At 36.1% G+C, this 19,758-nt stretch overlaps 1 protein-coding gene across 1 annotated transcript in view; it reads left to right on the forward strand.

Moving 5' to 3' along the window:
- tmtc3 (transmembrane O-mannosyltransferase targeting cadherins 3) overlaps nt 1–19,758 on the forward strand; it is a 51,887-nt gene that overhangs the window by 20,661 nt on the left and 11,468 nt on the right. The window contains exons 6-10 of the mRNA XM_087312070.1: nt 1,479–1,651; nt 7,397–7,649; nt 14,966–15,114; nt 15,204–15,324; nt 15,554–15,665. Of these exons, the coding sequence (XP_087168196.1) occupies nt 1,479–1,651; nt 7,397–7,649; nt 14,966–15,114; nt 15,204–15,324; nt 15,554–15,665 (808 nt within the window). The remainder of the gene's footprint in view (nt 1–1,478; nt 1,652–7,396; nt 7,650–14,965; nt 15,115–15,203; nt 15,325–15,553; nt 15,666–19,758) is intronic.

Here is a 19,758-nt window from a genome sequence, read left to right on the forward strand (position 1 = left end):
TCAGTACCTTCTGCCCAGAAAAGCACAATGCAAGACATAACTATTTTGTAAGAGACAGTTGAGTAAATAACTCCAGGGCAACATCTTTCATTTCTAATAGCAGTGAAACAAAACAGCAAAGACTCATAGCTTTGTTAACCACAAGTCTTACCAGATGTGAAAACACCCTGTTGCCTATTCCGTTTAAAACAAGCTGCAGAATTTCATTAAGGATTCAGTATCCCTTCAAAGAGTCGTTTCCAATGGTTCACTTTAATTGTAACCCTGTCCTTCCCAGCTAGCAGCAGCAGCAGCAGCAGCGCGTTAGGGTTTGTATTTGAATACCAAGTACAAGCCACTCAACGACGCTGCATTCGTTCTGTCCATTAGCGTTCGGATATTCATCGAGGTCTTTGCTCTTTTGACAGCCTTTCATTCGCGTTGCATTATGCAATTACATTTTTACATAATAGACTGTGGCATAATCCTCTTATGTGTGCTTGCAACTGAATGAATGTAAGCAGCTGTTGTTCCTGACAGGAACTCGAGGTCTGTGGCTCTTTGCTTTGGACGAATCTTTCACCCCGTACGCAGCCTCAGCTATGCCTCTAATTTATCCCATATGCACGAGTAGCCCTTGGTCTTTGATGTTTAGCTGAAATACATGTAGCTTAAGTAATTACTCTAATCGGCCTAAGTCATTACAAGTGCAGTGTTTAAACGATAATGTATTAAATGTAATGGTTGATCTAATGTATCCTGAGTGCAGCCAATGTGGCGCGGGTTTTGATGCTGCAGCAACCTTTAACATTGCATTTATCTCTGTCTTTTTTTTTTTTTTTTGAGGGGGGAGGGGGGTGGGACTGTGGTTAACTCGCTGGCAGAAACATTAATATGTAGTGGTCAAATGGGAGGTGTGGGTTTGAGTACGACATGTGTGGTGTCTCATTGTTTCCAGGCTTTTCTCCACAACAAAAATGGGAAAAAACCCAAAGAATTGTGTAATAATTATTCAGCAAAGTTCCGTAATTATTACTAGTAATGAGCTTATAACGGAATTCTTATAAATACTATCTATTACAAATGATATTTGATGTATTTTCAAAATACATTAATTACACATAAATACCCTATGATGGATGGATGGATGATCAAATTCATCAAGAAATTCTGAAAACATTATCACTGTTGCCCAAAGAAATATTTGGAAACTCATAATAGGAAATGTTTGATGAAAATCTAATGGTTTTTTAAGAATCATTTGACACAATGCACTTGATTACTTTAATAGTGTTTACTTGCATTCATTTTAATAGTATGTTTACATAAAGAATATACATAAAAAAACTTAACTTTCTAATGCTTGCGTGCATATAGTTAACATTTATTTCAACATAATTTGTATAGTAAATCAATAGCACATATTTTCAATTATATTTCCATTTTTATATCACTGTATTTATTCATACTATGTTTTTGCCTTCTCACCGTAAATACAGTTCACTCTGCCCATGCTGATTGACACCCTGCTACAGGTGTTGAGAGGGAAAGATGGGTTTCCCTATGCTGTCCTCCAGACCCTGCTGAAGCTCATTGTCCTGATCATCAGTACACTTTTGCTGGTCATTATTAGGGTTCAGGTCATTCAGTCCCAGCTGCCAGTGTTCACCAGGTGAGTCCATACTTGTGCTTGCTCTGCATTTCTGTTCCCACGTGCATTTAAATGTGTTTACATGGTGCAATAGTGACTGCAAACCAAAGTAGGTTCTCTGCCCAAGCCAACCCCAGACTTGTCCCAACCCAACAAGCCATGCAGTAATTCAGCATAATTAAGTTTTTTTTTTTAAGTCATTACTTAATTAGCCTAAAGGCAGGTTTATACTTCTGCGTCAAGTGATCGGCGTGACCCACGGCGCATGCAACACGCGTAGCTATGCATTTATACTTCTGTGCGCTGTTTCTGTTGTCCTGCAATACACTTACAAAACTCTAGTTGGCAGTGTGGTGTTGATGTTCCTCTGTGTCAAGTTTCTTCGCTGGTGTTTTGTTTTTTCTGAACGCTTCCTTAATGTACAAGTGGCCCAAACTTGCTCATTTTGAGGCAGGAACCGGCGGACGTGCAACAACTTTAACCATTTGGTGAACACAAAACAAAACTTTCCATTCAGAGCTCCTTCACGGGACTCAGAAGTATAAATCAGCCTTAATTGTGTTAAGAGATATACACAAACCTATAATGAAAGCATTTAATTACTTTCTTACTGTTTGTGCTCATTTAGGACAAAATTATTTGTGTTTAAAATAAAAGACACAAGGCCAGACATGTTTACATATTATTTAGTGTACTTTTCTGTTTAAAAACACACCCAAATCCCAAAGGGTTCACTTTCACTCATCTTCAAATTGTGTGTACAGAAGCTGATCTGGGAACAGAGTCTTTATACAGAGCACGTATGGAAAGCAGAAGCAGCGCTCAGGCGTTTGCCTTTCACACCAGTTGCGCCTGCAGCATGCAGCATGAAGCTGATCGGCTGCTGCTGCACAGATTGATCTATCTCTATTCTATCTGGTTATCTAACTATATTTATATATAAACACACTTTTTTTTCTTTTACTTTTCATCTGCACCAAGACCCGCAGCAACTTCGTGCACATGTGGTGTGAAACAAGTGTGACATGAATTGACTGATTCACAGGTTGCTTAGTGAATGCAGCAGTTTTTATATACATTTCAACATGGTTTCGAGCCAAATTCAAGCAAAAGCATAATTCTCTTGAACAGCTCTTGTAATTAGACTATATCACATTTAAGATAGGCGCTTTAATGCTACTTTCACTCTCTCTTAAATGGGATGATAGCGGGATAAAATGGTAAAAAAAAAAGAAAAATCCTAGCAAAAACAGGAGGGTTGACAGGTATGCTGAAAGGATGATAGTCAGCCTTTAATGTTTTCTGAACTACAGAAATTAGTTTAGATGATTAGTTTAAACAACCCAGAACTGTAGTTTAGAACGTCTGTTATAACAGTATATATATATATATATATATATATATATATATATATATATATATATATATATATATATATATATATATATATATATATATATATATATATATATATATAAATATAAATAAAAGTCGGGTTTAAATCGGGCTAACAGTTAATGTGTCGGACCGGGTCAGGCTCGGACACAAGGTGCACGGGCTCGGATAAGGTCGAGTTGAATTTTCTAGGCTTGATCTAAGCTCAAAACTACAGTGTGCATGTATGTGGAAGAAGCTTATTTCTGAGACCTGTATTGAACTGCCACAGGGAACATCAAGACTATAATAAATAAAGGATCTTGTATGGTCTGTGTTTTTACAGGCGCCCTGTTTGGTTCATTTAGAAGTCTTTGGTCCATGTTGCATTTACTATGTCAGTCAAACTGCACCAATACTTGGTTGCATTTAGACTGAGATTCGTTTATTATGTTTTCGGTCCACATGTTTGGGTTTCAGGCCACAGTGTTGACATTTACTCAACTAAACCACACTAACAGCAATCACATCAGAGATTGTTTTAATCAAACCAAAAGTGCCAATCAAAGCATTAGTAAAAAAGTATGTTGGCCAAACATTGCAACTTTGCTTAATCTGAAAAAGCCATACAACAATTTTGCTCTCATTCTGAGGAATTGTGCAGCCACATAAAAATAAAATACAGTTATTTTAAATGTCAAGAAGCAGATTTGTATCCGGCATGGACAAATCTCTTGCTGCTTGACATGGTGTAATGCACGACCCTGAGTGGCTTACTGCCCTAATAATCTGATTTATTACTGAACATTTGATTTCAAAAAGGAAATGGTTTGAGTTTCTTTCCTCAAACCAAAATAGCATCGGTCACCAAGGGAACAATGTGACAAATGAATGTCAACATATCCGTGGTATCATATTATGGGAAAATTGTTTTTGAAATCAGTATGATATGCTTGATTAGGACCATCATGATGCTTTCATAAACATCAGCAGCCTGGGCCTGAACTGAACTCAGTGATTTATGTATCAGCTGATCTGGAATCCCTCCAATATTGGAGTCCTTGGGTTGCATTTCAGCCCTCCCTTAAAAAAAACAAACATCTCACCGAGTCCAAGAGCTCTGTGTAAACTACCTAGACGTACTCCTGTCCTCTGATCACCATCCTCGGGGAAGTTGATTGGGATCAGAAGGAAAAATCCTTTTGGATTTGTCACGGAAGCAATCGCTAATCCCCAGACATAATCCAGCGACTGTCTCCGACCGTCTGAATTAGTGTTATCACACGGCTCTCTAGAGACATAATACGCTGGATTAACATACTTTCTAAGTATATTTTGTCCCTGTGTTTTAGTCGAGAAGATTGTGATCATGTTGGAATGTCCCAGCCAAAACAAAAACATTCTTCATCCAAAAGATTGGATTTATGGCAGGGTTGTGCAAAGGCTTTTATTGGGTTTTTAATACTTTCAGTTGGCTCTCCCACTCGTCGAACCTCTCTCCCAAAACACACCCCTTGGTGAAAGCCAAGTGATAAACTTCGGGTTTTGTCCATTTCAAACAGCGGAAATATTTTGCCTTTGGAAAATATTAGCTTCTAGCTTGAAAGAGGAAAATTAATGCAGCAAGTGTTTACGGGGAAGGCTGAAAGACCATGTCAGAGTCTTATGTTCACAGGTTTCTTATCTTCAGTTACAGGGAGCATGAGACAGTATCTAAGCGAAATGAACAAATGTAGACGAAAACATTTGAAATCTATTAGTGTTTTTAATTAAATCAGGATGCTTTCATTTCCTGATAATGGGTGCCCATAATCATTATCATCCAGAGTGTTTTGCTGTTTAACACAGTTAAGGCCACCCTTTATGCGATTTAAGGAACACCAACGATTTTTTTATAATCCGTTTTGTGAGTCTTGAATCAAAGTTAATGGCCTGTTGCCACAGATCAGCATTGCCAGCTTGGCAGCATTGTTGTTTTGGTGACTTTTTTTTAAGCCGCCTGATACTTATCATTGAGTCTGGCTGTTTTTAAGTGTGGCTTGGATACATTTAAACCTCTCTGTGGTTTCGCATGCATATGGAACATGATGCATTGCAGAATAATGGTCATGGGCTGAATTAGATCAACAATAAAAAATGCTGCAAATGAATATGCTAAAGATTATCAAAAAAAAAATGTGGGTTTTTTGGACTTGCTATAAGAAATGCACATTTTTTTTTCAATATTATTAATTTTTGCACTTACGGTTTAAGAATGGGCTGTCGTTCAGTTCATTTTTAGAATTCCTTGAATAGCATGTGAGTGGTTGCTCTTCAAATAATTTGAATTCAAATGGGAATGAGAGAAACAGTTTCAGTGTCTGTAGAAATTTTGCATGCCCAGACTCAAGTGTAACCACAACAACATTTTTAAGGGACAATTTACTCACCTTTCTCTTATTCCAAACCTTTATGAATTTCTTTCATCTGTTGAACTCAAAAGATCTTTTGAACATAGCAGTTGAAACATAGTTGTTTAGGGGTCTACAAACCAACAAAAGACGAACAATATCCAAGTTTTTTTTTTAAAAGGGGCCTGTGTTAGAAGACCATACTGATTTTATGCCCTTCTGGAATTGCATCACAAAGCTCCATTTGCTTGCAGACTGCCAGCTTCTAGAGAGCATACAGGTCTGATGTGGGGAATGCTAGTAATGGCGTGCGGACCCATATTTTATATGCAATGACCTCTGTGGTTTTATTTTTAACTGTTGTGTTTAGAGTGGGCTTCTTAAACAGTGTGTTTATCTCAGTCTGCATTAATGCTACGGCAACTGTGTCCGTGTGAATGAGATGCACCCTAGTTTGAAGAAAGGTTTACCTTTTGCAGCTGTAATGACTCCTATGGGAGCTGTGAAAGTGCATGAAGTGTGGCTTCTGGATACTTTAAGACACATGTGTTAAATTCAGTTCCTGGAGGGCCGCAGCTCTGCACAGTTTAGTGTCAGCACTGATTAAGCACACCTGATCAAACTAATTTTATCCTTCAAGCTGGCTTGAAACCAACAGGTAAGTGTGTTGAAGCAGGGTTGGAACTAAACTGTGCAGGGCTGAGGCCCTCTAGGAACTGAGTTTGACAGCCCTGCTCTTTTTTTCAGAGTTTGACACAAGAGTACTCTTTTTTTTTTTTCAGATTCAGTTGTTCCGAAACAGGGATTAAAATTGTTACATTGTTGCTCTTTGCTCTTGGTGCAATTAGCTTTCACACAGCAAAGTTTCTAAACAGACCTAAATAGCTAAAGCAAGTCACGTCTGAGTAAACTCTCCTCACATTGGTCAGAGTTTCATTGTTTATTTTGCAAAGGGGTGAGACGCGTGATTACCGGAAGCAAATCCAGGAGTCTCTGTGCATTTGCGGGAGACTCCCGCAATTTCCGGGAGACTTGGGATGTCTGTAATGACCTCCCGCCCTACTCATAATTCTCTCTTCATATAGCCATATTCCTTTTACATATCCATAAATCACTGTGATGTAGCTGGGCTCAGAGTTTGTTTCAATTGAGCAGAGACCACCTCATTCAGGCGAACTCGGACCGACTGATTTGGCGCAGATCTGAGCACGATTGCTGGATTCACATATGCCAAACGAACCGCGCTAACTGGGCAAACGAGACAAGTTCGGAAACAAAAGTCTAGGTGTGAAAGCACCCATTGTGTTGAGTATGAACTATCAAGGCGTTTACTAGTGCTGCACAATATATATTTGAGCATCGATATTGCAATGCGTGTATCTGCAATAGTCACATTGCAGAATTAGATAAGTTATTAATGATTATAAGATAAAGTTATTTAAAAAAGCCACTTTTTTAGTTCTACAATGATGACCATGTGATTTATTTTTATTATTTAGATTTTTATGTTTAATTGTTCAATTTCTATACCTGAATACTGTTAGAGTCTCCAAAAAGCCTTAAAGCACTGTTTAGTTAACTTTTATTTTTGTCGTATTTTTATGCGTTTGCAATTTATTTATGGAAATGCAGCGCATAGGGAAAAAAAGACTATTATCTCAGTCCATCTACATGAATGAAATCTTCCCAAATAGAGCTCATCTGGTGAAATTATATTCTTAGCAAAATGTATAATGCAAAAAAAACTAAATATTGCAATGTCAGATTTTTCCAATATCATGTGGCCCTAGCAGTCACACTAATTTCCAGTAAACTACCAATAATAAGTTAAGCCATTGGAACATCACTGATTAATTGATTTGGTGAAAGTTAAACCTCCGTTTTCTTGGCCTCAGTTTTTTTTTTCTCTTATCAGTGAAAGCTCCCCCGAATAAAGTGTTTCTATGTGAAGTATGTCTTGACGGAGAGGAGTGCTGATTCATTTTTTTCCATCTTTCAACAGGTTTGATAATCCAGCTGCCGTCAGTTCCACCCCGTCCAGGCAGCTGACCTTTAACTACCTCCTGCCTGTAAATGCCTGGCTCCTGCTCAACCCCTCAGAGCTTTGTTGTGATTGGACGATGGGCACCATCCCTCTCGTGGAGTCCCTGCTGGACTCACGCAACCTTGCCACATTGGTGTTTTACACCTTTTTAGGCCTTCTGGCCTATCACGGTCTTTGGTACAACCACAGCTCCTCAAAGATCATCATGATGGTATGTTTGTGGGTGGGGCTTATGGAAAACCTGATTATGAGTCATACGAAAGAACAAAAAGATCAAATCAACTGCTATTTTGTTCTTTTCGTTTTGCATGCGTGTAACCACAAGCTGAATAAGATGCTGTTGATGGTTTTGTTTAGTTGTTTTAATTTGGCTGTCTATATAAATGCACAAGAAAAGCCAGAGGAAATTTGTTTAGTCAAAAACAGTCTGAAATATGACAGGCTGTGTTTGCAATCCGTCAGAAACAAATTAAGAGTGTTTTCATCCATAACAGATGAGCCATGCACATGAGCTTGTTTCCATGAATTTAAGAAAACTTAGTCCGGATTTGAGTATTTGTCATAGTGTCGTGTTTGCTGAGACTATTTGAAAGAAAAAAAGGATTAGAGATGTTGATCTGCTTGACTGGCATGAGACTAATCATGATAGTGACTAACAAATTACTGGAAACGCACCAGTAATCCCTTAGATGTAAGTCACTCCACTTCTAGACAAGGCTCAACATTAACACTTATCCGCTTGTCCAGGACGACAAAGGAATTTCTTTTTTTGAAAGGACGAATTGACAGTTTGGCAAATTGTGCAAATGGACATCCATATCTAAGACACAATGCTGTAAATGTTGTTGTCTTTTAATGAATCAGCCATCTGATGGTAATTGGTTGAATTAATTGCTTTCATATTGGTCTAACATGAAGAAGAAAAAATGACACTGAGTTAGGAAAATTAAGACATTTTTTTAAACTACATGCATTCATGCTACATTTGAGTTTAATTAAACTAGATGCCACATCATGCTGTATTGTCTGTCTGCAGTGAAGATATGGATTTATTTTTACTTGGTTTAGTGACTGACTACATCCTGTGATGTTGTGAATAAAGAGGTTCCTAAATTTATATAATAACCTTTTGACACATTCAATCACAGTGGTGTGATTAGTTCAGGCTGATACCTGGAGGATACAATCACATCAGTGCGTTTAGAATGTTCAGTGCATCATTGATCAGCTGGTAAATTCAAATCTGGCCTCCCGCAATGGCTTGTGTATTAAAATGCCTGCAACATAAGCAAACTATATTTCATTGAAAGTACTGATAGGTCTTGATCCTTCATCGCCCTTGTTTTTCCTCCAAATTTGCACCAATTTACTAATAAAACAAACAAGTGTGCTTTTATAAAATGCATGCTGATGTCTGGAAGACGGCAATAATAACCATTTTACATGTACTATTACAATGTGTGTTATTTATAACATACTGTTTAGATAACTAGAACATTTACTCTATTCTTCTTCCAGTTAAACAGCCACTTACTGTCATGTACTTTTGGAAAAAGTTGATGAATTGATGTGTTGTAAATTCAGCAGTTCTAATCTTCATTGTAGTGCACAGGGCTGTGGATTGCAATGTCATACACCAGATGTCATAAAATACAAAAGTGATGCATTTTAATCTCACAAAGCTTAAGTATTGAAGGGGTTAAATAAACCATAGCTAAACAACATCAACTTTCCCACACATCCACCTCTTTACATGTAAGAATATGATAAGTGTTAAAGAATATGATAAAATGTCTTGAAATCATTTTATAGACAATTTTGAGGGATGTAAACAAAAAAAAAATGGTCCTATTGTATTTCCTGTCTTACTTTTTAAAATTTGTATAGCTTCCCAGAATCCAAAAAGATGATAGCTGTTTTAACATCAAGTTATGATTGTATTGCCTCTTGTTACAGTTATGAAATAGTTTGATAACAAGCAATGTTAATGGACCAATGACATGACCACATTAAAATGGTCTACATGGGTTTTATCACAAATGATTTGAGCAAGAACTGTTATAGACCACTGATGAAAATATAGCTTCAGAATAAATTACACAAAGCCGAAAAAATGTTTTCCCTTCCAGACAAATAAGTTTTTTTTGTTTTTTACTTTATGATTTAAACTTATTTACGTTTTACAAGCACATGCCAATGCTTAATGCTAAAACCAGCACAGTTTCCGATGACTAGGCCCACACGAAATCTGTGAATGCTGGAATCCGCCGATTTCCACAGATTTGAGTTCATCATTGCATCTTTATATTTACTTGTGTAAATGTGTGCAAATTCATATTTATTCAGTTTTTAAATTAAATTCAGTAATATTATTGACTAATATGAAAATGTTCATTTGATTTATTTACAATACAGTTTGTAAAGTAATATTTTCTGTCTTTTCGTTATATTATATAAAAGACTTGCTTTGATTATTAAATAAGTGAATCTAATTGAATTTGCATTGTAAACATTAAATAAAAGTTTTTAATGTCTTATATTAGTTATTAGTTATAATACTCCCAATATAGTTCCACAAAAATCCACAGATTTCTTACAAAACTTCTTCACAGAAATAGCAAAAAATGTCCACAGATTCTGTCTGGCCCTAGCGATGATCTTGCATGAAGTGGCGAAGATAAAACCCCATGTTGGTAATTAGAAGAACAGCTATTATAAATTTGCATAATTTAAAATCAGAAGACCGCAGATTTTCAGTAAAATGGCCTTGCATTTAAAAAACACACATTTATGCACATGTTTTATTGCCCCCTCACGCTTTCAGTTTGGTCCCTTGTAATATTGTCTCGGCATCACGTTTAGTTCCGCGGAAAAAAAAAAAACTTTAGGCATCCTAGATAAACTTCTCTGGTAAAAATGTTTTATTTTAGATTTTAATCAATTGTGTCACTTCATCAAATAAGGGTTGTTGTTTTTATTTCATTTAAGCAAAGGACTGCATTTCAGTTGCTCAATTTTCTGCCCAACTGGTGCACAACATTTTACATCCTGAATGAAGCCAGTTTTTACCCTCATTTAAGTGTTTGACAAGTGAGTTCATTTTGGACCCTGTTGGTCTAGATTACGTTTCAGTCACGTCATATCAGTAATACAATCTGACAACCATAATTTTTTCTATTTAACCTCAAATCGCTCTAAACGGGGTTTACTTTTTAGACTCGTACACACAATCTGGTGGAAAGGAAGAGGGAAGTTGAGGAAGGTAACTTGATTTTCAGAAATGCTTGTATCTCACACGTTCATTATAAACAGATGGTAATTACGAGGCAAACTGGGTAATTTATGGACCAGGTATTATTAATTTAGTCCAAAAAATGTCTAAAAGCTGCACTTAAAAATTGTTCACGCTATTTCATACCCACAATGAAGTTAATGCAAGGTCTTTTTTACAGCTTCTGGAAACTGTCTTGACTCGCGGTGAATGATTAATGTCATCTGTCTGAACAAAAAGATTTCTCCCTCACTGAACTTTTGTAGCAACGTGTATTTCATGTTTTTAAATGTTTAGTCTCACACAACATTTTCTTCTTCTCAATTTACAGCCTAAAGAGCCGTGTTTTTCCATCCATCATAAAAGATGTTATCGTCTTATAGTCTGGCACTCGATTGCTGAAGTCTACATATGTTGAAGCACTAACTTGATTCCGCGCTTGCAAGAGTTCACAGTGTCACAGTTGAAATCCCTTCATCTTGTGTGTTCAGCGCTGTGCTCGTTCGTTGTGTAACAGTGACGTGAATTCTTCATGTGCGTCTCCACGCACTGTCAACAGAGTTTGGTGAACTTCCACGCTCTGTTGGCAGAGACCGAGGGACCACAAATCATGACAATAGTGTAGGGGGCTTGCGGGTTGGGCATTAACACTGTGCTCTGCTTAAGAGACAGAGAACAGGTTGCATAAGGATATTGGTCCCAATCTGTTTTAGTTGGCCGTGGTCAGTTGTTTTAATGATTCCCTGTGCGCAGGGCCCGACACTCACTATGAGCAAACAGGAAACATTTTTGTTGTGAAAGTTTGGCTAATTTAACTGTGACCGTTTTTTTCTTTCTTCTATGTTGCATGTTCCAAAGCAATCAAACAGTACGCAGCACCAAAGCTTATGATAACCGAAGACAAAGCTCTTGTTTGTGTAGAAACGTCTTTTATCAAGATTGATTTTGGCCTCTGAAACATCAAGCAAATTGGATAAATATGATGTTCTCCGTACTGATGCTTTCAGGCCCGTTAAATCCACCACTGCATAAGCAATGCCTGACAGTTTGGTCCTTGACGTACTCTGAAGCTGCTGCCAAAACCAATTTCTGCAGTTCACTTTCAAGACCGCACAATGTGAGACGAATGCCCCTGTTTTCGAGATGGCGCTATTAAAAAAGCCTCCTCTCTATGGCACCATGCTGTTTACTTGACTATAAACTCATAAATTTGAGCGCACTTCACGAAAAAAGCAACTTTTCCACTTAACAAAAAAAAAAAAAAGAATTGCAGTATCTAGACAAAACAAAATGAGTTTGTTCTTCAAAACAGGGTGTCCAAGGGCTGTGCCCTTGCAGGGGTTCATGGTTTAAAAAAAAAAAAAAATCCTGATCCATCACCCTGTCATAAGGTGCTTTTCGTAAATAAAACCTATAATCCCAATCTTACATCTTGTGGCCTGGCATGCATTGTGCAAGACAGGCATGTTTGCTTTTGGTTTTGATGAGAAGGACCATGTTTGAGGAGCACTGCAATGACATGTTCTCATTTTTTCAGAATCAATCATATCTGTTTGAACATTTCCCCACCATTCGGAGAAATTCTCCTGGTCCATGGTTATTACATAGCTTGCTAGTTTTCTTGCACTTGTCTTGCTGGTCAAGCGTGTATAATTGGCTTTAGTTACAGATTAATCAAACTCATGGTCTTGGTTTCAGACAAAGCTTTATGAAACTAGAGTGATTAGCATTCATACCTGCACAAGCTTGTCTGAACCAAACAATGAGAACATTTAAATACGATAAGATTTTTTGCTTATGGAATTTCTTTGGTTTACTGGGCCGTTTTTGTGCCCACTCAGGGTTGCCACTTAGACAAATCCCTGATTAGATGCTAAAGAGAGACTGGCGTTTCTACTTCCTCTCATTAGATTTCAAAGAGAGAGGGAAAAACAGGTCATTTGCTTGCTGAATGGTCGATAATTGTGACCATTAGGGGGCATGAACATTTGTTTAGTTAAAAAAAAAAAAAATCTTGAACTTCAGACGTCAATGAGACTGGGAAATTAGCTAAATTATACTACACCTTGCCATTTTTATGCATGTTCATAGAACTTTTTTGTATTATAACAGAAAAGTTTAATTATATAATGCTGCTCATTTTCATGTACAAACAAAAAAGATTACTGAGGTTTTTAAATTTTCACAAATGAATCATACAGGCTGGATGATATGGCCGGTGCGCAAAAGAAAATCTGCCATTAGAGGCAATTACTGCAGTGCACTTCAAAACCCAATCGAAGATACCTGCATGAAACTGAAATCGTATTAAAATGCAAATGCACTTGCTTTCAATAGATGTTTTTCCTCTAACCTAGACCCATTCTCACATATAAAATGAACAAATGTTCAGAATATTTTTCCCTACTTTCAAACATGCTGCTATATAAAACACCAAACACAAACCAATTAAAAGCTTTGATCTTAATGTCATGTTAAATGCATCACAGAATCACAAAAAGTGTGGATATCATAAAAGGTTACAAGACTGATTCAATGCTTGGACTTTTCAAGATTTTCCTGTAGTTCAGTCATTATTAAAAATGTTGACATCCATTCAACCTGTTCTCTACAAGTTAATTGTGAAACTTATTTACTCGAGTCATTGGTTATCCTCCCTGAAATCAGAGTGATCATTAACCATTCACTACATTTTTATGTTTTGGCTCACTTGTTCATTCACTTAACAGGGATTTAAATTTGACAGAAACTAAGTCCTTCTTTAAAACAAAAAGAAAAATCCAAATTGGGGTGCGTTGGCTAAGAAATTCTAGAGTGGCTCCTGGACTGAGCATTGTGCATCATAAGAATGCATTATAAAAACCAGGGGTGAATTAGTCTTTGGGGTTTTGACGTCATGTACCATCACTCTACTGTATGGCCAGGCTTAAAATGTCCAAAGCTTTGAAAAGCAACCATAAAGTTATTTAAAATCATTCCTTATGTGCTCCAGAAGGGAAATAAATGTTTGAATTTTTCTTCCACATTTAACCCATGATAAATGTCTCCAGAAGATATGAGCTGTGCTTTTAGTTTATACACTGTTGTGAAAGTATTTTCTTCAGTGTGGAAAACAGCAAGGCATTATTTCCATTTTATTAAGTAATTAACTCACTTTTTGAAAGAAATGTGTTTGTATATGTGGTATTCCTAGTTTTACTTTATTCCAGGGCTGATTCTGATTGCAGATTTGTTTTCTTATTCATTTTTTTAAGCAAGCGTGCCGATTCCTATACTTGGTTCAGTTTTTTTTTTTTTGCTTCAAATTTTAAAACACGGCCATATAAACCTCCAAGCAATTGCCTTAAAATAAGCTATGATGAAAATCATTTAAAGTACAGTTGAAGTACGAATTGTTAGCCCCCCTGTTCATTTTTTCCTGGATTTCTGTTTAACAGAGAGGACATTTTTTAACACATTTCTAATCATAATAGTTTTAATAACTCATTACTAATAACTGATTTATTTTATCTTTGCCATGATGAGAGTAAATAATATTTGACTAGATATTCTTCAAGACACTTCTATACAGCTTAAAGTGACATTTAAAGGCTTAACTAGGTTAATTAGGTTAACTAGGCAGATAAGGGAAATTAGGCAAGTTATTGTAATGATGGTTTGTTGTGTAGACTATCGAAAAAAATATATAGCTCAAAGGGCCTAATAATATTGTCCTTAAAATGACTTAAAAAAATTTAAAACTGCTTTCAATCTAGCTGAAATAACAAATAAGACTTTCTCCAGGAGAAAAAAAAATATTATCAGACATACAGTGAAAATTTTCTTGCTCTGTTAAATATAATTTGGGAAATATTAAAAATAAAAATTCAAAGGGGGGCTAATAATTCTGACTTAAACTGCATATAATCTTTATGTTCAATGTTGCAAACATCACATGGAACCATGAATCTCCAAAAATCATGTTAAAATCACATGAGAAATATTTGGAACATATGGAAAACATGAAACATGCATCAAAGTGTGGAACAATCATAGGGAGGTTTGGTTCCTAAACCATGATTCACGTGCTCCTCATATTTGACATAACAAGATTGCACACGTGAAGCTCACACTGAAATTTAGAGGGTGTGAAATGAAAGGTTTATATTTTTTCAGTTTGTTGTTGACACATAATATGTTCTGTTTAGTTAATGTACTGTCTGCTACTGTGACAGTATTTTGTCTGCTCATTTTTCTGTGGTCTTGTGTCCTTTAAGGCACTGTCTCTGATTGTCCTTCCGTTCATCCCTGCATCCAACCTATTTTTCCCTGTGGGCTTCGTTGTTGCTGAAAGGGTCCTATATGTACCCAGCATGGGATTTTGTGTGTTGGTGGCCTACGGATTCAAACTTCTATCCCAAAAAGGGTAAGCGTCTTCAGAACAAATCCTTTTGATTATTCCTCTTCGGGTGACCGGTTCAGAACCATATTGAGTGTTTTTATTTTGTTATCCAGGGGCCTAAAGAAAATGTCCTGGTTGCTCATGGGAATTCTTCTAACAACGCATGCTGTAAAAACTTTCAACAGAAACTGGGACTGGGAGTCCGAATACACGCTTTTTACATCTGCACTGAAAGTATGAACACATCCAAGGACACATTATTCATTTATAGATGCACATCTGGCCATGGGCTCATACATATTATATGATTGTATTTTGATATTATTACTCTGAATGAGTCCAGCTTGCTGCTTTATATCAAAGCACAAATTCAGACATTAACTAGAATAAAATGATGTCTGAAAAGATGATTTGTAATGTCAGCCTGGTATGCCTGAAACATTTGAAAATTGTTTACCTCCAGGTGAACAGGAACAATGCCAAACTGTGGAACAATGTCGGACATGCTTTGGAGAATCAAAACAGCTATGAGAGAGCTTTGAGATACTTTCTTCAGGCCACAAGAGTGCAACCAGGTAACTGACTCAACCGGCTGATCTTTTTAAGGTTACCTAAAGCATCTTTAAAGTAAACGTTACCATTTTACTTGGGTAATTCCATACGAAACGGGATATTCAATGAGGGAGAACGTGTATAATGGGGATCTTATCCATTGGGAATTTATTGAAGTGGGCATTACATCCTGATAATGGAGCCAGACAGAATGCTTAATTAGCAGCTTGGCTATTAGTCAAGATTATCCGATAGAGCACAGCCAGGTTCCAGGCGTAAAAACTTGTCCATTGAAAAAAAACTTGGAACCATTTGAAACATTTAACAACAGAACTTTTTTTATGCAGAAAAGCATTACATTTCAATGTAATGATTTGTAATTACTCACCAGAGAGTTGCAGTGAGCAAAGCTAAATTTAAAATAAAAATCTTGGTTAACGCTTTATTTGGCGGAGTGTTCATAAGAAGTTCGTAATAATTAAAAACTAATAATCATGAGACGATACATGTCATGAATATGAATGAGATTGCATGCATGCTTATGATGACTAGACTGTCATCAAGAGTCATTTGCTCAGTTAATTTTGAATACAAGGTTTTTGAGACATTTTTTTCATTTATATATTTAGGGGTGTTTCACTTTTATTTGATAGGACAGTAGAGAGGGACACAGGAATGAATGCAGAGAGAGAGGGGAAGGATCTACAAAGGACCTTGAGCTGGGAATCAAACTCTGGTCCCAAATATGTCAGGAGTAATATTGTCATGAGACCATTATAACCGTGTTATGAATTTTATAACAGCATCATTCATATTTTTCTTAACCACAACTACCTAGTACAAATATAAATTCCATTAAATATTAATGATTCTGTTAAAAAAAATAATTGGCAGAGTACTGGTCTTTTTCACTAGAGATTTTAATGACAGATGACAGATTCATGACGAGCTATGTTGTCTTTATCATGACAACTTGACAAGACAGGTTATGATACATTTGCTTGTGTGTAGTTGTCATAAAGACCTCTCAAACAATGGTATTTTTGCATGTAAAAGACATAACTGAGTGAATTCCACAAATTGATGTTTGCAATAAGCATGCACACAATTTCCTTTATTTTATATCATGATTTATAAAGGTGTCATGTCAGTCTTACAAACATCCCCTTCAAGTACAGTGTTACCAAATGTTGCCATTTAGAGCATACAGTTATCAGCAATAAGATTTGTCTCTTTGCCAGGGCTGGGCGATTTGGCCGAAAATCAAAATCTCAGTTAGTTGAACTTTTAAATCGATTACAATTAATGAGTGATTATTTCATTTATTTATTTACTTTTTTGCCCTCATAGTTTACTGACAGGTTTTGTACAGTAGCTCACATATTACAAGTGAGAGATTTTTGAATGAAGGGTGCATGATTTTAAAATAATAAGGAAACACACACTGTCTTCTATCTGTGATTTATTTATTGAAAATTAATGTTGAACAACTGAAATGAAAACACGCATTTCCTAAAACCAACAGTCACTTTTTTCTTATAAAAACATAAAAAGAATTAACTTGCACTTTTAGTAACTAAATAAATTATTTTCTGTGTTTTTTTATATTAGAAGTAAAAAATAAGCAGGATCTGTTTCAAATAAAATAACTCTTGTATATCCTGTAGGGTTGTAACGGTATGAATTTTTTACGGTATGATAATCGTCTAAAACAATACCACGGTTTGACGGTTTCGCGGTATACGGTATTAAATAGTAATTCTCATAGCAAAGACCCTGAAAAGAATAAGAACACGTTTTCTGACTGAACAAAGGTTTTATTTCAACAAACTTTTGAAAGAACCATTTTAATAGAACTATAGAAGTCTTTTATAAAAATAAACTGAAAAATCTCCCATTTTAATAAATTAAATTAGAAGGAATAAACAAGCAGGGTCTTTTAAGATTAGACAAAAATAAACTTAAACTGTCCTTCCTTATAAGCAGGATAAATGGGAGACCAAAAGTGCAATACCAAGTTTATGGCTGTAAACATGTATTTAAAGCGTTGTTTTTTTCAGTCTAGGTTGTGATGAAGAAATGTAAGCATGTTGAGATTTTCAGGACCTTATCTTGACCGCTGAGGTGAGAGAATGTGTCCACTTGTACAATGAACAAATAAAAAAATAAGAAATAATGTGTCAAAGTCCAAATAAACATGGTGCAAATCATCAGTAAAAAATAGATATAAATATTTACTATACAAATAGTTACATAACGAAACTAGATTCAATATGGAACATCCTTAGGTTTTATGTGCCAGCGTGGATATGGTTGTCTGTGGATATGGATTTGGATATGGTTGTATGCAATGCAGACAAACAGCTGCACCTTCATTTGTGTCTTTTGAAAACAGCAAGAGCAGCAGTTCGTCTTTGCTGTGTCACTGTTTTGTCATGTTTCTGTGCTGCTGTGCATGCAAAAGTACTTAGTATGAGAATTGTTTCATGCAAAACTTTTTTTTTTTTTTTTGCGTTTTATTTAGCCGCGCAGAAATGTATGCCTATCTCTCATTCCGTGTTGTTCAAAAAGCTCAGTGTTAGTCCACAAACAAAAGTGAAACCTATGCTTATTGGTTGTGATATAGCGAGTTTGAACCAATCTGGGCATGGAGGAGGGACAATGCATCAATGTATCATGTCTGGTTTGTCCGGAAACACAGTGACGAGCGTTTTTTTGTCAAATCAGCGTTGTCAAATTTTGATGACGTAACCGCACTGATTCCGGAGCCTCTGAAAGTCCGCGAATGTTATGTGATACAGCTGAGATTCTCTTCTTTATGCCAATCTTTGAATTGGATGAATCGGATCAGCGGATCAAAAGTTATTAAACATTTAAAAGCAATACTTATTTTTAGCCGCGGGCGGCTGTCTCGGTCTTTAAGGTTTAAAACCGTTGATATGCAATTGTTCATGGTATGATAATCGTGCACGTTCAAATCGTGGTAAACCGTCATACCGGTATATTGTTACAACCCTAATATCCTGTAAATAATTATCTTCTGTAAACAAATATTTTAATGTAAAAAATTATTTTAATGTAATGGAAAATATGAAAATATAAATCATCGTCAATGATGTGCAAAATAAGGCTTAAGAATTGTCCTACTTGACCAGAGATCAGATGTTTCTGCAAAGTGTGGCTAACAGAGCGAGGCCACGTGATCCCTTATGGGGTAAGGAAAGTAATTAGAAAAAAATCGACTTGGAAAAATGGGATTGATTATAGGTTCTGATTGTCAATTTCGATAACTTTTTGATTAATTGCCCAGCCCTACTCTTGGACCATTTGTTTAATTGACCTCTTTGTCATTTTTCCAATAGGGATTTAATAAAGACTTTTCTTATATTATTATAGGAAAAATACTTGAGAGAAAAGGAAAGTTATAACATCTTGATCACAGTTTCTAAAACAAAGTTTCACACTAATGAAACATTACTAATTACCATTATTAAGATGTCAACATGAATTTCTATCAAATGTGCTGATGTTAAATTACAGCTTATCTTTGGAAATGATTTTGAACTGGATAATTTTCACATACACAAAAAAATAGAAATACTTGAGTTTGTGATATATCCTTCAGTTCTTACAAAAATATTAGCAGTAGATGTTAACATGGAGCTTATTTTAAACAGAACACACCACAGTTATGTTGTTTTAGGGAGGTGTGGGAAATTTAGGCATATTTTTCTAAGTTCGAAGGCGTGTTGGTCAATTTCAGATTTTGTGTAAGCTAACTAGAGGTATTTCTCGGGACCGTATGAAAACATTGGCATAAAAAGCTATTTTCGCACTATAGTGTCTTGAGAATGTGTGGATCTAAGGATTTATGTGAAAAGATGTGGATTTAGGTTTTGTATTTGCTCTGCTGTATCGTTGTCAGGCTACCTGAGAGGAAGACTGTTTTGGCTGCCAAAGGCATTAGACTATTGACTTTAATTGTTCAAGTTATCTTGGTTTATTTGAGCTAACATGACTTGTGATCCACCACCACCCAAGATTTTTTTTTTTTTCCAGATTAACTCCATAAGCACATTAATGAATGAGGAAATCCTGGGCAGGCTATCTGTCTGC

This window comes from Danio rerio, chromosome 25 (genome assembly GCF_052040795.2).
Source record: "Danio rerio strain M-AB ecotype USA chromosome 25, GRCz13ab, whole genome shotgun sequence".
Taxonomy (NCBI): Eukaryota; Metazoa; Chordata; class Actinopteri; order Cypriniformes; family Danionidae; genus Danio; species Danio rerio.